Source organism: Chelon labrosus (genome assembly GCF_963514085.1).
Source record: "Chelon labrosus genome assembly, chromosome: 13".
Taxonomy (NCBI): Eukaryota; Metazoa; Chordata; class Actinopteri; order Mugiliformes; family Mugilidae; genus Chelon; species Chelon labrosus.
In genome coordinates, this window is record NC_140346.1 from 10,009,539 (window position 1) to 10,027,776 (window position 18,238).

At 43.9% G+C, this 18,238-nt stretch overlaps 1 protein-coding gene across 2 annotated transcripts in view; it reads right to left on the minus strand.

Moving 5' to 3' along the window:
• Positions 1–3,620: 3,620 nt before the first annotated feature.
• Positions 3,621–18,238, minus strand: part of epha4l (eph receptor A4, like) — a 51,453-nt gene continuing 36,835 nt past the window's right edge. The window contains exons 9-18 of one of the 2 annotated variants that reach the window (XM_084558779.1): positions 16,743–16,798; positions 16,147–16,260; positions 15,453–15,638; positions 12,016–12,077; positions 11,215–11,424; positions 10,979–11,128; positions 10,374–10,570; positions 8,754–8,912; positions 6,881–8,100; positions 3,621–5,236 (exon numbers count right to left, since the gene is read on the minus strand). In XM_084558779.1, coding sequence (XP_084414905.1) covers positions 7,986–8,100; positions 8,754–8,912; positions 10,374–10,570; positions 10,979–11,128; positions 11,215–11,424; positions 12,016–12,077; positions 15,453–15,638; positions 16,147–16,260; positions 16,743–16,798 — 1,249 coding nt within the window. In that variant the 3' untranslated portion in view covers positions 3,621–5,236; positions 6,881–7,985. Of the gene's footprint in view, positions 5,237–6,880; positions 8,101–8,753; positions 8,913–10,373; positions 10,571–10,978; positions 11,129–11,214; positions 11,425–12,015; positions 12,078–15,452; positions 15,639–16,146; positions 16,261–16,742; positions 16,802–18,238 lie in introns of both variants that reach the window. The other variant, XM_084558778.1, reaches the window with a different exon arrangement.

Consider the following 18,238-nt stretch of genomic DNA (forward strand, 5'->3'; position numbering starts at 1 on the left):
GGAAACAAAAATCTCAATGTATAGATAGTAATAAATTCTAGGTGTGGTGTTTTTATTTCTGTCTTTTGTTTCTTCAAGATGCCCGTAAAAAAAAATAAAAATAAAGCAGGAGGTTCCTCTTTCTTCCGAAAATCTTCAATGACTCATATATAGACATCGGTATATATACATATATATTTTATTATTTTCAAGCATCCTTGAATAAATGTTCTTGGATCTGCTGCCAACTACTTCCTTGTTCTTGCCTCTATCTTCTCATCTTTGTCCTAAAGTTGTCACCCATCACTCTTCAGTCACTTTTCTCTCTCCTTTATCTCCCTCCCTCTGTTTCTTTGTTCCGCCGACTCAGAACCTTGTTTTCCTGTGTTTGTTTTGTTCTCTAACTCTCATTCGTCTCCCGTTCATTTCCATTACTCACAGGAGACTCTGTGGGGGGGGGGGGGGGCGATGGCTTTAGGCTGGGTTGCAACCCAGAGAGGGTGCTTCTCCCGTAAGTGCTTTTTCATGTTGTTGGGTGTTTTTTTTTCTTTTTCTTTTTTTTGTTTCTCTCTGCTGAACCAAAGCTGCATTTGACTGCTACATGGGCAGCATTTGACTGCAAACTGAGAGACACGGCTAAATTAAGACACACTCTGTCATGCTGCCAGAACTGGCTCCGGTTTTGTTCCGACATCCGCCTATTTTCTTTTGGACCCTTCGTGCGTATTGCTTCGTACATATGTGTTGTCCATCAAAAGCCCCTCAGAAGTAATACCTCGCAGACTAGACACAAGGTCAACTCTGTGCTGGAAGCCTCTCGATCAATATGCCCAGACGTTTGAGAGGCTCTGCCCAGCTATTTTCCCACTGAAGCTTTCAGCCCTTGTTGTTTTCTTCCCTCAGCTTTTCTCTTTTTTCAGCCGTTAGATATTTCCCCGTACGTCATAACACCACTCGCAGTTTCTCTTCAGGTGTCCTTGACCGAAGCAAAAATGCCAATGAATCGCTTGGAAAGTTAAGAGGCGAAAACTCTCGGCCGGAGAATTGTTTGAAGCAGCCAGGGATTAACTTTGGAGTGTTTGGATTATGGATTATAATATTGTTTAGACTTAAGGATGCACTCAAGAATGACAACACAAAGGACAGAGTAACAATATCATTGTGAAGGGCTGCGCCCCGCCGTGAGTGGCTTAAGGGACAAGAGGGATTTTATCTTTCGAATCGGGAAATTGAATTATGTGGCAAAGTGACCCAATGAAAAGGGCTGCGGTGACAGTACGGAGCTCCGGGGGTTAAGCCAGTTTGAAGAGCTGGCACTTCACCAAAGGTTTCTTAATTAGATTGGCTGACAAAAGTATTGGGGCTTGTAGCATTTTGTCTGCGTGTGTGCGAGGGTCTCAAGTGGAAGAATTGTTATCTCTTGACTCGGCCATCATTTCAGACCCCTTTGTGAAGCTCTGCGTGTGAGAGAGTCCACTTGATTTGGGAGAATGGAGCGAAGAACAACGTTTAAGGCAATCATATTCTTGGACATGCATAATGTGTGTAGAGAAAACCCAATGCCAGGCAACATCTCGAGCACTGGATGACTCCCGATTATATTAAACTTTAGTTTTTCAGTTTGTGCATTCTACAAAATCTGCACACAGCAACTATTGTAGTTCCAGAGTTGATCAGAGCTGCATTGATTTTGGAACCGACCCTGAATGTTGGCACTGAAAGTAAAACTTGCAGAATTGTCCAAAATAGTTGTAATGTAGTAAACCAAGGTAAAGCCATCTTCGTGTCAATGCTCCTCCATCCAGATTATTGCACCTTATTTATCCTTCCTAAGTATATATTGTATATTCACTTCTGTCTCTCTTTCTTGTACATTTGCACATGTGATATTTGTGTACATTTTTTGCTCATACAATTTTAATTTTAATTATCTTACACCTATTTTTCTTTTTATCAGTGGTTTTCAAGAGTGTTTTTTTTTTTTTTTTATGTGCAATTCAGATACTGTGACCAGGCAATTTCCCTCGTGGATCAATAAAGCCTAAGTCTGAGTCAGATTACAGATATTTATTGGATATTTGTTGTAGTTTTAAAGCTCCATGTGAATTGGTAGGTAAATACAACTATGACCCACACGTTGAATGGTCTGTTTCTATCATCTGTGTTGCATTTCAGCCGATCTAAATGATCACAGGCTGGAGTACCTGGGAGACTGTTTTCTTGGGCTGTCTCCCTGAGAAACCGGAGCTTTGCAACTGACAGAGGTGTTGAATTGGGCTGATTTTGTTAAGAGGGCGGCAGCATTCCAGCCAAACCGTGGCCTCTACCTGAACTAGGTTTGGTTAGCCGAGCCCGGCTTTTCCCTGCAGTCAGTCTGAAGCTTTCTCTTTCTGGTCTTCTTGGCCTATAGCTCTGTCTTTCTCTGTCCTCCATGTTTTTTGGATTTATCTTTTTAGCATGGTCAATCAACCAATTTGGACCGGACTAAAATGTCTCAACAACTTTAGATGGAATGCCATGAAATTTATGTATCCATGGCCCCTAGATGATGAGTCTTTCTGACTTTGAGTTTTCTGTTTGTGCCAACCCAAGGTTTAAACATGTGGCTCAGAGTGATGTATATATTTTCTATTGTATGGATTGCAGCGAAATTGGCTGCAGATATTCATGGTCACTAGGGGATCATTTAAAATGACTTTCACTGAAATAGCTTGACATCTCCAAGATAGATTGGCCTAAGATTTTGTGCAGGCTTTTATGTTTCCCAGGGGTAAAAAAAAAAAAGACCTCTCTTACATGTTCACGATCGTCCATGTGTATAGGTTCATGTTTTATACTTAAATCATTCCTTCATTTCTTAAAATGATCTCTAAAATGTATTTTTTAAAACAAATGTTCTGAGCTCAGGGCAAATTTACAGTATCAGTCTCTGCCCAGCTAATTTTCCTCTGTTTACTTTGTTGAGCTTGCCAACGGTGCGCGAAGGAGGCATAATTTCCCTTTGAGGCCGATAATCATCTTCCAGAGCAAACCTCCGAGTTTTAATGTATTCGTGCCTTGTGCTGGTGATTTCTCAGGAAATGTGTAAAACAAAATTCGGCTCATTGTTTGCATGAGCTCCATCTCCGAAACTGCCGCTGTCTCCCCCCTCCGCCTCCCACCCCACGGCCCTTATCAAAGACTCAGGACAATCAGCGGTTTATCGCTGCTGGAAGTGAGCGCAGGAAGCAGATGTTGTTCCGATTAAACACACACACACACACATCCACACATGTGCACTGCGCCAAGTGGGTGCCGATCGCCGATGCCTCAAGGCCTGAGAGGAGCAGAGGGCCAAGTCTTCAAGACCACAGTCATGATATCTGGTGAACATGTGCTGCAGCAGTCAAATTACCAGCAGGCTGGCCATTTTTTGTCATTCTACGAGTGTGTGTGTGCGAGAAAGGGCTTCATGTGCTGTCTTGCCTCATCCTTCTGTTACGTAACCTCCTTTACAATCACTCATATAATCCAGTAATCAATGCATGATAGTTAGGTAATCACACATAATGACTTCAGTGACAGATGAAACTTTGATCGCCTTCGCATAAGGCACTGGAGTGCATGAGTGCGTGTGAATGAGAGGCACAGAGATCGTCATATAGTTTCTACTTTAATAAGAATGCACTTTGGCACCCCTTTATTTTTCTTCACTTTAGGCTATTATTTTACAAACTAGATATAAAAGGACATAAATAAATGACATAAGTTACATGTACCTAGGGCTCCTTGACCAAAACAAAAACAAAAAAACAAAAAAATCATGATCATGTCCGAAAAAAGTACAAAAAAACCCAAAAAGATTGAAGAATGTTAGATCTACATGGCTAGATCATATGGCATCAGAAGGCATACAATGACAAACATTAACTCTTGCGTTTTGTTACTTTTTTTTTCTCTTTTTTGTTTTCCAAATCATCCGACATTTAAGTAAAGGAAAAAAGTATTTTACAGTACATTCTGGTGTTCCTCTCCTTCCCAACATGTCTTGCATATTTCCAAACAGGTCCTTTTTCAATAGGTAGACAACCAAAAATAAAATAAATCATCGCATTGCCAAAAAAAAAAAGGACAGAGCAGTATAGCTGTATTAAGGACGGAGGTGTTTTTGTATCATATGAAGCGTCACTTATGAGTTGGAAAACATTCACATAAGTATAGTTTAAAGAGATAAAGGAATAAAAGGACTATCGTCCATTGGGTTAAACCTGTAGCTGTATGTTGTGCTCTGGAAAAGAAAGTAAAAAAGAACCAACAGTCGTTCCCTTCTTAGACATTCTTCCCTCTCTTTTCTGATCCTTTGCAGTGTACAGGTTTGTCGTTTTAAACAACTCCCGCCTTCGCGTCGAGAAGACAGTTCCAAAATATCCGCCTTGGACTTCTCGCGAGCTCAGAGGGTCCAAGCTCCGGTTTGCTTTTCACATGTTTGTATGCAACACAAGACTTTTAGTCACACCGAGCCGCGTCTCTGTGTGTCCGTCTGCAAGCTGAAGTAACTGCCGAAGCAGAGACTGGCTGCATTCCAGAAAGCTTGTTTAATAAATGCTGCTGCTGAGTAGAGTTTGCACGAGCAACACACCTCACACGGTTTTGTTTTTCTTATTTTAGACGACACAAAAAAGCAAAAAAAAAAAAAAAAAAAAAAATCCAGGGTTTTTTCCTTTTTTTTTTATATATCAAAAACTATACAACTCTGTTATCTCCTCCTCCTCCTCCACAGTGGCATGAAAACAGACACAATTACTGATAGTACTTCAAAGACGTTGTCACTCATAGAGCTAGAGACACACACACACACACACACACATCATTTCATTCGCACGCTCACATCAAACCCCTTTTACTTTACATGCAAACAGAACAAAATGAAAAAGAAAAAAAAAACATCACCAAATAAAATGAAACCTTCAGAAAAAAAATAATAAAATAAAGTACATTATCCACTGGAGCAGGGCTTCTCGATTATATTACATTCTTCTTATTGTCTCTTATTTACGCTGTTAAATCATTCATAGTGATCCCAGCGCCGTTGCTGGAAGGGCCGCAAGCACGGGGAGGCTAGTCTGTCGGCTGACGGCGGACGTCCCGGACGCTTGAGGACGGACTTGTCGTCTCTGAGGAGGGGTAAAGCGAGAGGAGGAAGACAAAGAGGAAGAGTGGGAAGAATTCTGGTCGTGGCGAGCGAGGCCGGGGTCCTGTTCATGATGGACGGCAGCAGCTGGGGAGAAAAGAAGAGGGGGAGGGAGGGAGGGAGGGAGAGGGAGGCTGCATCAGTCACGGCGGTTTTGAATATAAACATTTTCTGCTTGGCATCCAGTTCTGACCGACAGTGCCGCTCTGCAGCTCCAGCTCAACGGAACATTCGACTCATCTGCTAAACAAAACCGAGTGCCAGAGCCAGGGGTTCCAGAGACTACGAACCGGCGGCCTGCAGGGGGAAAATATGGATTTCGCGGCAACAATGTATTAACTTTTGTTTGCCACATCCTGTGTGCATAATATATGAAACATGCCCTTGACTCGCTGGCACACATCAAAAGCACGCTAATAGACATTTAATGAGCATGTGCACGAGATGAATGCCTCATGCACTGCCAGCGCTAGTGCACCAGGATTGTTTGGCAGCTGAAGTAAATCTTTTGAAGAAGTCGTCAACATTCCTCAAGAGGAAATATTGATTAATTATAGCTCATTAGCGATATTTATCAGAGGTGTTGTCTGAAAAAATAATAAGGAAAAAAGAGCTTGAGCGTACGGCATCGCGTGTTTTCCATGCAGTAAATGTTTCTACAGCTTTTCAGCACAGTAGAATGGACAAATTATTAGAAACACCTTTCAGTATGATGAAATACACTTCACCCGGAAAGTTGAAATGAATTTGTTATAATTAATCATTCTAGCAAACACTTTTCTAGATTAGAAACCACATATTTGCTGCTCCAAGCTTTGTGAATGTGAGCGCTTTAAGATTTCTTTTTTATTTATGATTTATTTTGTTATATCTTGCATTTTGTTCTGTTTTTTTTTAGCTACAAACCAAGCTGTCTGAATCCAGCATCTTGGGCTCTGGAAAATTATGACTAAAATATTTCACAATGACATAGTACTCATTAGCTGCAGTCCTATTGAACAGTACCAGCAACGTCCAAAATGACAGAGTGAATTTAAAATTCTCATAAAATTAAATGTTACAAGGCTCATTTTGTTCCGTTGGGCTGTAGTAGTTGTAGCAACTTAGCAAATAAATCCGTGTTTAATCAAAGCATAAATTAAACTACTTATGTAAGAGCAGATGAGTCTTGTACTTGCTGACTGAGCTCTAATACCTTGTGGGGAAGTGTTAATCTATGTGCATAAATTGCAATCTTCAGCTTAGAAAATGAAATAAATCTGGCCAAGGGTTAACCAACAACTGAGAACAACATGCAGAATCTGTGTTACGACCCTGCTGGCTAAGAAACCCGAGAGCAACTTCTCTTTGTTCCTGGAAAGTGTCTCAAGAGTTCAGCCGGCCTCTGCAAGGCTGACTGTGAGTCAGCCGCTGATTAATACTTCTCATTAATATGCCAGAGGCATCAGGCCCGCAGACTGATCACAGACCAGTGGCTATTGATCTGCTCCGGCTGCCCGAGGTGGTGCAACCTGCTTGTTAATTAACACCGCTCCTGGAGCCGAGGGGCCAGCGGTAGGGAGAGTCGGGAGGGTCTAATGACTCTTATCGGCGCTCTGTGGCTAGACATGCTTGATATTAGAAGCACACGGCGATAGTAAAGGGAGGTTTAATCCAATTTCTTTATTCGCTTTGTTTAATGGAGTTGTTTCTGTAGAAGCAGAGCGAGAACAATAGACTATTCATCCTCACCTTGATGATGGCACGAATAATCCTCCATGCTGTTTATTTTCTTGGCAAAGATGATGCAGATGACTGTGACTCATTTTGTATCCATATTGCTCTTTTGCCCGATTAAAACGTCGCCAATAAATTCCTTCGTCGCGCGTCCTGTTCATTATGCCAATTCAACTGGTCCAACAGGTGTCCATCAGAAGCAGTAGAGGAAGAGTTGGTTGCTCCTGCAGCATTGAGGGGGCGGGAGCTTTGAATCCGAAGGGGAGATGAATGGAAGAGTGTGTTTATCGAAGGTGTAGGAGGGCATTTTTTGGGAAGACAGGGGGGTGGGAAGGCTCCTCTGGAAGATCAAAGACATTCTCAGCAACGTCCTGAGGGCAACAAACTACAGTGTTCTGGGAAAAAAGCGAGGCCAGAACGGAGCGAAAAAACACAAAAGCTCCTTAAAATAAGCCCTCCCTGCACCGCCACCTCCCCCCGAGAATCCAACCCTCAACCTCTCAGAGATTTCATGTCTGACGATTAGGATCCTCCATTTTGTCTGAGAGATATCAAACATAGCCAGCCGAGAGAGAGAGAACAATGGTGGCCGGGGCAGCCTGTGAGTCCCGCAGAAACAATTCATGTATAATAAACACAGTCACAGGAAATCAAAAAAATCTGCTCCACGGATTATTCCAGAAAGAAAGTTCCAGAAACAACACCCAAAAAGGAGGAAGAAAGGTACGATTCTCCCTCCCACCTCTCTCACTTTTCTTTCCAGACCATTAAAGGCACTCCAGATTGGCCTCTCGGAAGCACTTTTCCAGTCGTCCCTCCATCTATCCATAAATGCTGCAGACGGAAGCGTCCCGTTCTCCAAAACAACAACAACAAAAAAAGGGCAAGGTAAAGGTCTAATTTTTGAAAAAAGTGCCATTTTCACCACTTTTTTTTTTTCTTCTTCATCAACGTCGTCTTTTCATTTAGATCCAATTTAAAGTGCATGGATGAGGTAAACTACATCATCATAGTTTATTTGTCTCTTTTTTTATACTTAATATTTTTTTGTTATTTATGTATTTTTTTTTTTCATAAGAAACAAAGTCGTTTTGCTTCCTTTTCTATTTGTTTTAATCTCTCAGACGGGAACCATTCTGCCTTGCATCTGTTGCATTTGGGACAGCATTCCCTGGACGCTGGTCAGGATCTTGTTCTGGTGCGCTGCCGAGGAGATGCCTATGCGTGCCATGTCCCTGAAAAGGATGGAGGAGAGAGGCCTTTTAGGACCGAAGACAACAATAACAAACACACGAAAGCCTGATCCACTTGATGAATTTTGAAGCCTTCCAGTGGAAACCGGCCTTGGCAGTTTAACTGCTGTATCAGGAATTTCACTTGCCCATATAGCAGTTATACTTCTGTAATTTTAATTTGAACTGGAGAAAAACGAAAACGCTGCACCTGGGTGACATAGATCAAAACCCCTTTAAGACATTTTCTTTGCAAAAGATGTTTCTGATTAGATTCTGATGAAGATGAAGCTAAGGTGAGATGGTGAATACTGTAATTTAGCCTAGACAGAATATAATAGTTTCACTTTGTTTTGGGAGATGATTATATTTCTTTACATGATATAAAAGCTTTGAAATGAGACTTATAGAATATTGATTATTAAGATAGTCAGATTTCCCTGTAACTACGCTACTGTAGAAATGATTTCTAGTGCATAATTCAGTCAAAAGTATTAGCTTTTGCCATATTCTATTATGTGTTACACTAACATTGCATAGGTGTCAAGTGACACTATTCTAACAGTTCAGTTGGTATATGAAAAGTGTTTTGGTTTTTTTTGCTGGTGTGATATCTCCTTCTTTTCCTCTCTTTATATTCTCCTCTTCCCACTCACTCTTGTGTCATGTGGACGACAGCCTCTGGAGTGGTGTAGCCAGCAGCGGTAAAGTTGTCGCTGTATCTCTCCATGCCGATGGCCTGCAGCCAGTCCTCCACTGTGCCCACAGCTGAGGACGCCTCAGGGCTCCCTGGCTCGAGCAGGGTGGTGTTAGGCCTGTAAGTGGGCGGAGGAGAGAAAAGTTGAGAACTGATTTCATGAAATCAACCTTTTTGAGCTGTTGTATTTTTAACCGTGCTTAAACCTGCTGCACTTCCATCCAGCTCTGCAAGTGGGCGATGAAAGTTTTGTTCTGTTTAAGTGTTTTTTGACTTGTAACGTGATGGCGTGCGTGCTAGAATGTGGCGGATTCGCTGCAGCATTGCGGGAACTACACCTTGTCCCGTGACAAGCTACCCACAAGCTGTAAAAAAGCACCATGCTTCATTCCTCTCCAGCTTTTCCCCCTTGATTGAATCAACAGGTCTTTCACCTTTACTACTGTTTTGTGTCCCCGTTTCGTGGGTCCTACCAGAAACGGAGCCAAGTCAAACACGGTTCCTCGTTGGTGTGACCGTCACAGTTAGTTAATCCTTATTTTACAGAAAACACACAACCCGAGCACACGCCATTGAATTTTACAACACGGTGGAGTCCCTCTTCACATTTAGTTACTCATCAGCACATTGCCCTCCCTCTTTTCCCACTGCTTTTTTCCCCCCTTTCTGTTGCAGCGGCTCTGTCGGCCATGAAACATTTACACGGGGCTGGTCTCAGTCTTTCTTTATCATCTCCTTCTTAAAAAGGATGTTGAGTCAAACTGTGGGAACAAGATGTCAGGGTCTATTAAGCCAACTCTGCTCAGTAGGTGGAAAAGATTATCCTCGTGGATTCCTCTCCACTCTCCACTTTGTCTTCTGTAACTGTAAAAGCAGCATTTATAGGTTTCAGTTCTGCTAATTACTCCACGAGGGCTCCCCCTCACACTGTGTCCCATTAGGTGAGTGCGTGTCTGTGTGTGTCTGTGCGTGTGTTGCGTGAGCTCACACACTCGTTAAACTCAAACAGACTCCTGCTGGCCTTCGTCGAGTCTGTAAACACGCACAGGTCATTCCTAACACGTTTAGCCGCTCAAGAGTAATGGTGTCGCAGATGCAGGGTCATGTTTGTTTTTAACTCTGCGTTACATCGTAATTCCTCCCCCCGTTAGAGAGGCTAAATTCCTGAGTGTACGGCACCATTAAAGCTAGTTTGCAGAGAAATCCATTATGGCGGGGGGGCATCTGTGCTGAAGGGAGCCACGTTGCTTGTAGATAATGTTTAATGGGGAATGTAAACACACACAGAGAATAGGGGAGCGTGTGTTTGCGCTGGTGGGACAGGTCGAATACTATGTGCATAATATATTTTCCTGCAAATTGCAAGTGCAGCGGTAAATTGATGTAACATATCTGGGATATATCTGAGTAGAGTTCATTGATTATTATTTACATTGCAAAATACAGTATGGGACCACTACTTTGTGGTGTAGGGGGCTTTCTTTCTGAAGATTTGACATCTTTTGAACTACACATTTGAACTCCAAATTATTCCAACACTGCATCTATTTAGCATCTGTCCTTGGGCCCGTCCTCTCACCTGACAGCGGTCTCTCCCCCGGTCCTCTTCAGGGTGTTGGGGTTGCGGATCAGCTTGTCCAGCATGTTGACGATCTGTCCAAACTTTGGCCGGTCGGCCCTCTCTCTCTGCCAGCAGTCCAGCATGAGCTGGTGCAGCGCCACGGGGCAGTCCATGGGCGGGGGCAGCCGGTAGCCCTCGTCGATGGCCTTGATCACCTAGACAGCAGATTAGTGCCGCTGTGAGTCACTTTGTCTCAAAGTTTGAGTTGAAATGTGATAAAAAACTGTGGGAAGTTTAATTACTACTGCATGTCATTTTTTTCCCTCTAATTTTATCCACATCACTTCGTTTTTAATTACCTCACCTTACGCACCTACGCGAGGCATTCGATTAAGCATAAATTAAATTCTTTGTCATTGTTAGTGGAACCATAGATGTGTGTAATGAGGAAAGGAAATATACTGCTGTTGTTTTACCACCTCTGCAGGTAATCTGATTACATAACCAAGTTAAAATGATGGAGCATTATTTAAAAAATGTTTGACAGCTCTTATATCACACAACAATTCAAGCAGGATATTATTCATGATTGTCTGCATATAATTAGATTTCTTCAGACTTACGTCTTGGTTACTCATGTCCCAGTATGGTCGCTCGCCGTATGACATCACCTCCCACATTACAATGCCGTAGCTCCACACGTCGCTGGCCGAGGTGAACTTCCTATAAGCTATGGCCTCTGGGGCCGTCCAGCGGATGGGGATCTTCCCTCCCTGTAATTGAAAGTTGGGCAGATTAATTAAAGCTGACAAGTAAAGTGACAGGCAGACAGACCACTGTCTCAGTCGGGCACACTCACCCTGGTAGTGTATGCAGCCTCGGGGTCGTCCTCCAGCACTCGGGACATGCCGAAGTCAGACACCTTGCACACCAGGTTGCTATTGACCAAAATGTTGCGAGCTGCCAGGTCACGGTGAACGTAGCTCATGTCCGACAGGTACTTCATGCCAGACGCAATGCCGCGCAGGATGCCGACCAGCTGGATGACCGTGAAGCGTCCGTCATTCTTCTGCAGAAAAAAAAAAAAAAACACAACAAAAGAAACTGATTAAATAATCCTTTGCCCTGCAGCAACAATAACCTTTTACTGATCTAGTTAGACATTAATAGCTTTGATAAATGCACACTCACATTCTAAAATGTTGCTGTAAAGAGATATATGGACACTGGGAAACTTATACTAAAGTAAAGTGTCAATAATTATAAACATTACTTTATAGCATGTTATTAAGGATTTATTGTAACTGTTCAGATGCATCTGTAGCCATATATGGAGTTACCTTTTTATCTGCTTACAACTAGCAAATATATTTTTGTGCAACATAATTTATGCAAAGTCAAAACAACTTGTCAAGGACTATGTGTTCTTTATTGCACATATATCTAGTGGATGGAGTGAACCTGAGAAACACAAAGGTGAAACCCAGGTTAACCTCAAAACAGTGAGTCGACCAAGGAGAGGATCAAGATTAGCGAGAATGTTTGTGAACCAATGCTTGTAATTTCGGCGGATGACATTACAGAGATAAGATGGAATCAGTGTGTGACAGTGGTGTTGCGCGTAAACACACATGTGCACAGACAGAAACGCATGACTGACCCTCAGGAATGCATCCAGCGATCCGTTTTCCATGTACTCCGTGATAATCATCACTGGCTTACCTAGAGAGAGAAAAAGAGAAGAAGGGGGGGCGGTGAGAGTGAGAGAATGAAAGGCAGATGATTATGGAGGTAAACGATGCACATCACAGCTCGGCACAGCGGGGAGGGTTCTCGAGGGAATCTGTGTGTGTGTGCGAGTGTGTTAGGCCATCCATCTCTGTCCCGTAGTGATTTAATTAGCTCAGTGTTACGGTTGCCCTGACGTCCCCCTTCTTTCCCTGCCCATGCAAAGGCATCTCCACTGAAATAAAACACCAGCGCGCGCAGACACACACACACACACACACACAAACCATCTTGTGTTTATGCAAATATGAACTGACGTTGGACGCATTATCCAAAGTCTCATCACAGTCACCCACCCAGAATCCCTCTGACTCGCTATTTATGTCACTCACTGTCCCCTTGCCCTCTTTCTCCTCTGCCAACTTTCGACGCATCTGTCACTCTCTTGCTAGCTCCTCTCTGTTGCTCATACTCTCTCTCCCTCGCTGTCTTTTCCCCCACTCCCTGCCACCCCTCTCTGGCCTTTTTCACCCCATCCCTCTGTCTTCCCCGCTCTGTCTCTCTTGGGGAATCGTCTGTGTCTTTATCTGAGCCGGGGCAGGCAGTGGGGAGGGTGGACATTCCCTGGTGTGCCTCTGTCTGTCTTTGTCTCTTAGGATGAGGGGGATAGCGAGCATGGGTAAAGGAGAAGAGAGAAAGGGAGAGATGAAAAAAAAAAAAGGAGAGGACGGGAGGCTGGCTTGTTTTTGTCCCAAAACGGCAGCAAGCTGGTGCCTAACCAGCCATGGCAACAACACATGCCGAAAAGTGCTGCCACAAATTCCTCGTAGGACGCCGTCGGTCTTTGTGTTCCATTTCGAGTGGCACAGTTAAGGTGGACTTAAAAGCTCATCGCTTTGAAGAGATGGGCTGACTGAAGCCCGCTGCCTTTAGGGGAGTTTGTGTAAAATCTCTCATGCGCTTTACCACAATGCCTAACGCATCCGAGAGCCAGCTGATCCACTGGCTGCTGCGGCCTAGAAGGTGAAGCTCCTCCACTCCACGGCATGCCTCTCGCCATGCCAAGAGGCCGTCAGTCACCGCCTTACCCGTGGTGTGATTGGCACTCCATTAATTACGGGGCGCTCCAGCGATGCCCCAAAAAGAGGAAGTGAAGCTAAAGTTGGGGGAGAGTGGGGGCCCTCTTTGTCAGCCATCTTTGTTCTCTTTGTTGTGCCCCTCTGCCCCGGGGCCGCTGGTGATTGACAGCTCCGCAATCAAGTCTGAGGAGCGTCTGACCTGCGACCTTAAACTCTCGCCTTCTCAGCCCCGCCCTCTTCCTTCCATTCCATTTGCATGCTAATACCTTGTTTACTGAATATGCCCTGCCGCCTTTGGCAATGAACCCTGGGCAAGGGCCCCACCAGTGGGCCGATTATCACCTGCCAACTAAACGGAGCAGATAGGGAAAAATGCAACAGGAGGACAATATCGGGGAACGTTGGGCAAGTGTCCTCTGGAGGCCTTGGCCTTGGAGTGAACAAAGATCTGGCCTTTAAAAGCTGATCTTTTTAAAATTAGCATGCTCTTACTCTATGTAAATCAACCATTAAACGTATCGCTTCTGATTTCAAGCATCAAATTGGGGCGAGATTTTAATTCTACACTGATAAAAACATTAAGTACATACAGGCTTCAAGATGGTGGAGTATAGCCAGCAATCTTCACCGTGAGATTTTTGCACATTTATGTATTTTAGTGCCTATTTGGAGTTCCTCCATAATTAATAAGGCTTAATTGGCTCTGTTGGACATGCCAGCAAACTGAGTCCGGGCTGAGAATTCCTTTTATCTTGATTGTAATGGAGAGCGCAGTGCAATTCAAATAATGGATTTTTAATAGATTCCACTGACACACTCAAGTGTGAAGGACTAATTTGCCCGAACCTTGTGTCAAGCTCTCAAAAGTAAGAGTGGAAGGAGGGGAAGTGGGAGTTATCGGATGCCCTTCTTGCTTTGGCTCGCCATCCTTTCATGTCGGCTCCTGTCACTGCTGCGCAGCTCATCTGCTTCTCCTTCACCTCTCTCCCTCTGTCTCCCTCCGTCTCTTTCTCTCGCAGCCTCCGGTTCAGTAGTTCTACCACCCTCTGCCTCCTCTCCCTGTTGTTCTCTGTCTTTCTCCTAATGCATCAGCTCCTCGCCGCCTCCCTGTCTCTTCCTCTCCGCGTCTCTATTTGCACCAAGCCGGGCTGACGCTTGTCTCCGATTTCCCTTCCTTCCTCCTGTCCATCTGTCCGCCTTTTTTCTGTCGTTCTCACTCCATTTCTGTGAGGTCTGAGAGGTCATTCCCCTTGGTGAGAGGTGTGATAGGTGATAAGCAATTCTGCCTGTGCTGCTGTTCACTTTCAGCCCTGGCTCAGCTCAGTGTGTGCATGTGCATCTCTCTCTGTGTGTGTGTGTATGTGTGTGTGTGGGAAGGCTGTGCGTACCACAGTGAGAGACAGTGTTATCTAGTGCAGATAGGGCCTGGCTGTTGTGTCACGACACATTAAGGCACTTCATCCATCTAACCCAAACAGAGCCTGGTCATCAGCCGTGGTAACACTCACGCACACATGCATGCAATCAAAGGTGCACGGATGCCGGCATGTGCTGACAAGACATTTGCACACACAAACACACACACACACACACACACATCTAAAGTCTTACAAATAACATCGGGGGAAGGTGTAAAAGTGGGAGAGAAACAGAGAGACAGAGAGGAGAGAGTGCCAAGGGCAGAGGGAGTGAGATTTGGCCGGTGTTTTGTGACCATGCAGCAGCAGATAGAGGAGGGATAGGGTATCACTCCCTAACCCCAAACACATTTACAGCTGACACCATGATTAATGAGTCCGGTGCTGCGCTACAGGGCCTGTGCCTGGACCCATTAGACCCCCCCTTCCAACTGCCCAGCTACCTCTGACACCACCTCCCCCTCCCCACCAAAGTTGGACCCCTTCCATCTGGACAAAACCCACCTGGGGATACCCAGGATGGGACGTTCAGACAACACACACATACACATGTACAGTCATCTGGCATAAAATTTTTCCTTAAACCCTATGCAACACAAGTGGTTGTATATATCTAGACAGTGTTGGAACACAGGAACTAAAACACCAGCACACAAACTCTAGTAAAGATTAGTTTGTCCCTTACACTCACCTTCATCCAAAGTCAATGATTTATTGTTCCGTTTTCTTTTAAGGGAACAGCATAAATGAATGCCCTTTTCTGTGTTACTAAAAAAACTAATCGTGTGAGTGTAAGCTGAGCGTACTTTCACTTTCACGTCCTCACAACAGTTTCTTTTGAGAAACAAAGCAAAGTCTCACGCTCGACGTACATTTGGTCACCACGCCCTCCAGGTGAATGATGTTGGGGTGGTCGAACTGGCCCATGATGCTGGCCTCCGACAAGAAGTCCCTCCTCTGCTTATCCGTGTAGCCGGCCTTCAGCGTCTTGATGGCCACGCAGATTTCCCTCTTGCCCGGCATCTTCAGGCGGCCGCTGCACACCTCGCCGAACTCCCCTGAAAACACATTTGTTTCTGCGTTGAAAATGTGGAACGATAACGCACAAGAACTCTGATCACAGACCATAAATCAAATGTGTCTGCGGCGGCGTGTGTGCATCTTTGTGTGAGTGTGTGCGCTGGTTAGAAGGGTTCCACTTTAAACATTGATCAAGGTCTCTAATCCCTTTCTCCCCTCCTCCCCTCGCCCACTGGAGCTGAGAGAGACGGGGAAATGGATATTGATTCTCTCTGTTTATTATTTTGTCATTGGATGACTTTTCTCTGGCCACAGGAATAGCACGGACAACATATTTAGACAGTTTTTTTTTTCCAGCTTGTTGACCTCTCTGGAGGTAGACCGAATGTTATTGTCCGGGAAAACTACGGCTTTTATTCTCAAGGAGAACACATGAGAAATCACAAATCACAGAGAAAGATATGCTGGCAGTGTTTCCAGTTCATGGAAAAGTCACCAAATATTTCATTTTGAATGTTCTCAAAAAAATGAATAATTTCTTCTTACCAATGCCAATAACTTTCTCAATCTTGATGCAGGAGGCATCAATCTCTTTGGCAAACTCGCGGACGGCTTGGTTGGGGTCCTCATATGTAAAGGGGTCAACGTATATTCTCACTCCTGAAAAAAAACAAGGAAGGAAGGAAGCAAAAAAAGAAAGCAGGTAGAGAAAAAAAATGAAGGTTAATTCATTCCGGCAACTACTCTCCATCTGTTCTTTATTTCCATCATGCTGCAGGCTACACCGCCTTCCTTTGTGGATCCTCTCCTCCTCCTCCTCCTCCTCTTTCTCCTCCTCCTTTCTTCTCTCCATACCTTGCTTCACGCTCCTTTTCATGTCACTACGGCCGACTCCAACGGAGATGGAGCTCATTAGCTTGAAAATTTTTGCGGCAGGCACCTAACAACGCCGATGACTTGATAATGAGGTGTTTGGCGCATGTTAGGATGCAAGTACATTAACTTCAAAATAGTTTGTTTTGCCTTTCGCCTCATTTTATGGGCTTCATTTGCAGCTCATTGTGCATGCACATGAACACACCCCACAGCACTAATGTTTTTCAATTACAGAGTGTGTAGGTGCAGCATTAACTATGAGTTACCTTGATGTAAGTGCTTCTCTTCGTCAGAGTCCTGCTTGGCCTTGCTGTACTTACTCCTTCTGGGGGCAAAAGAAGTCAGGAGTTAGGGGTGAGAATATGAAGCAGCGCATCCGTAGCTCACGTAGAAACCAAAAATATATATACAGTCTAAAAAAAAAATAATTACAGTCCACAAGTTCAGTAATCACAAAATAAAACTAAAACCAAATATAGACCTATATAAAGTTAAATATCTGACTAGGTGACACAATTCACGGATGTTTGTGATTAAATATCTCATTATATTTTCTTGATATGTTCCCTAAGTTATGAAGATAAAGATTTTACAACTATAACTAAAGCTTCTGGGAACTTTTCTTATCAAGATGACAAAACCGACACCATACTAATGCTCGTTTGGTGAAAATCGAACTAAAAGAACTCATGCTAGTTTAGCTTAGCATTAAAAAAAAGCCAGCCTGGCTTTGTTCAAAGATTAATAGAGACACTCCTTTTACAAATCCTAAAGCTCATTATCTAGCATGCATACTCAAAATCGAGAGGATTAACTGCACTTAACTTAAACCCGTGTCACCAAAAAAGCTAGAAACACAAAAATCCCCTCAAAAAAAGATTGAACTTACACAAGCTTGTACACATGTACGTTTTTGAAGTAATGTACTGCATTTAAGAAAAAAATATTAGTCTTAGTATTACGTAACAGTTACAAAAGATAGTTTAAAAATGGATTAAGAGAGATCTGAAAGGGGACATTTTTTAAAAAATAACAAGTACTTTTACTTTAGATTCCATAAATGTACTTTGCAGATAATCATTTCAACTTACATTCATTTTATTTCTAAGTCAAGTACGCTATCTTCCAGAACTGATATTTTCTGAAGGGCACTGGGCATATAACAACACCAGCACAGAGAAGAGAAGCCAGATGGGCATAAAAGCTATAAATCAATCCTCCAGAAGATGCACTTAAATCCCTCCCGAATCCCTCAGGCAGCCTGACACCTGTGCTTATGTTGATGCGTTAGGTCAGTGGTGGAAATGACCAGATGTGCGAGACATTGTCCCCCCTCTATGGTTGCGTAATGACGGTAAACGGTTACGTGATTACAGTCCCTCCCCACAATCACAGGATGGCCGCAGCAGCACAATGACAGTGGCCGTCACATGCATATAAAAAAGACTGAGACAACCACCTGCTTGGCTGCAAAGAGGCAATCACATGGAAAAGAGGACACACACGCACACACAATCAACAGCCCCCTTCACTCCCCATTATTCTCAACAGCAATACACACATGCAAACAATGATTTGGTGTCCATATAAAGAGGCGCGTACACGCACTATGCACACAGGCCATTAGTGCTCCCCTTCCCCCACCACACATGCAAAACTCTCTTCTTTTTTCACATATGGATATGTGCGCACCTACACCCCCCGACACACAAACAGACACACACAGAGGGGATGTGCGGTTAACACCCCGAGGTGAGGTAGT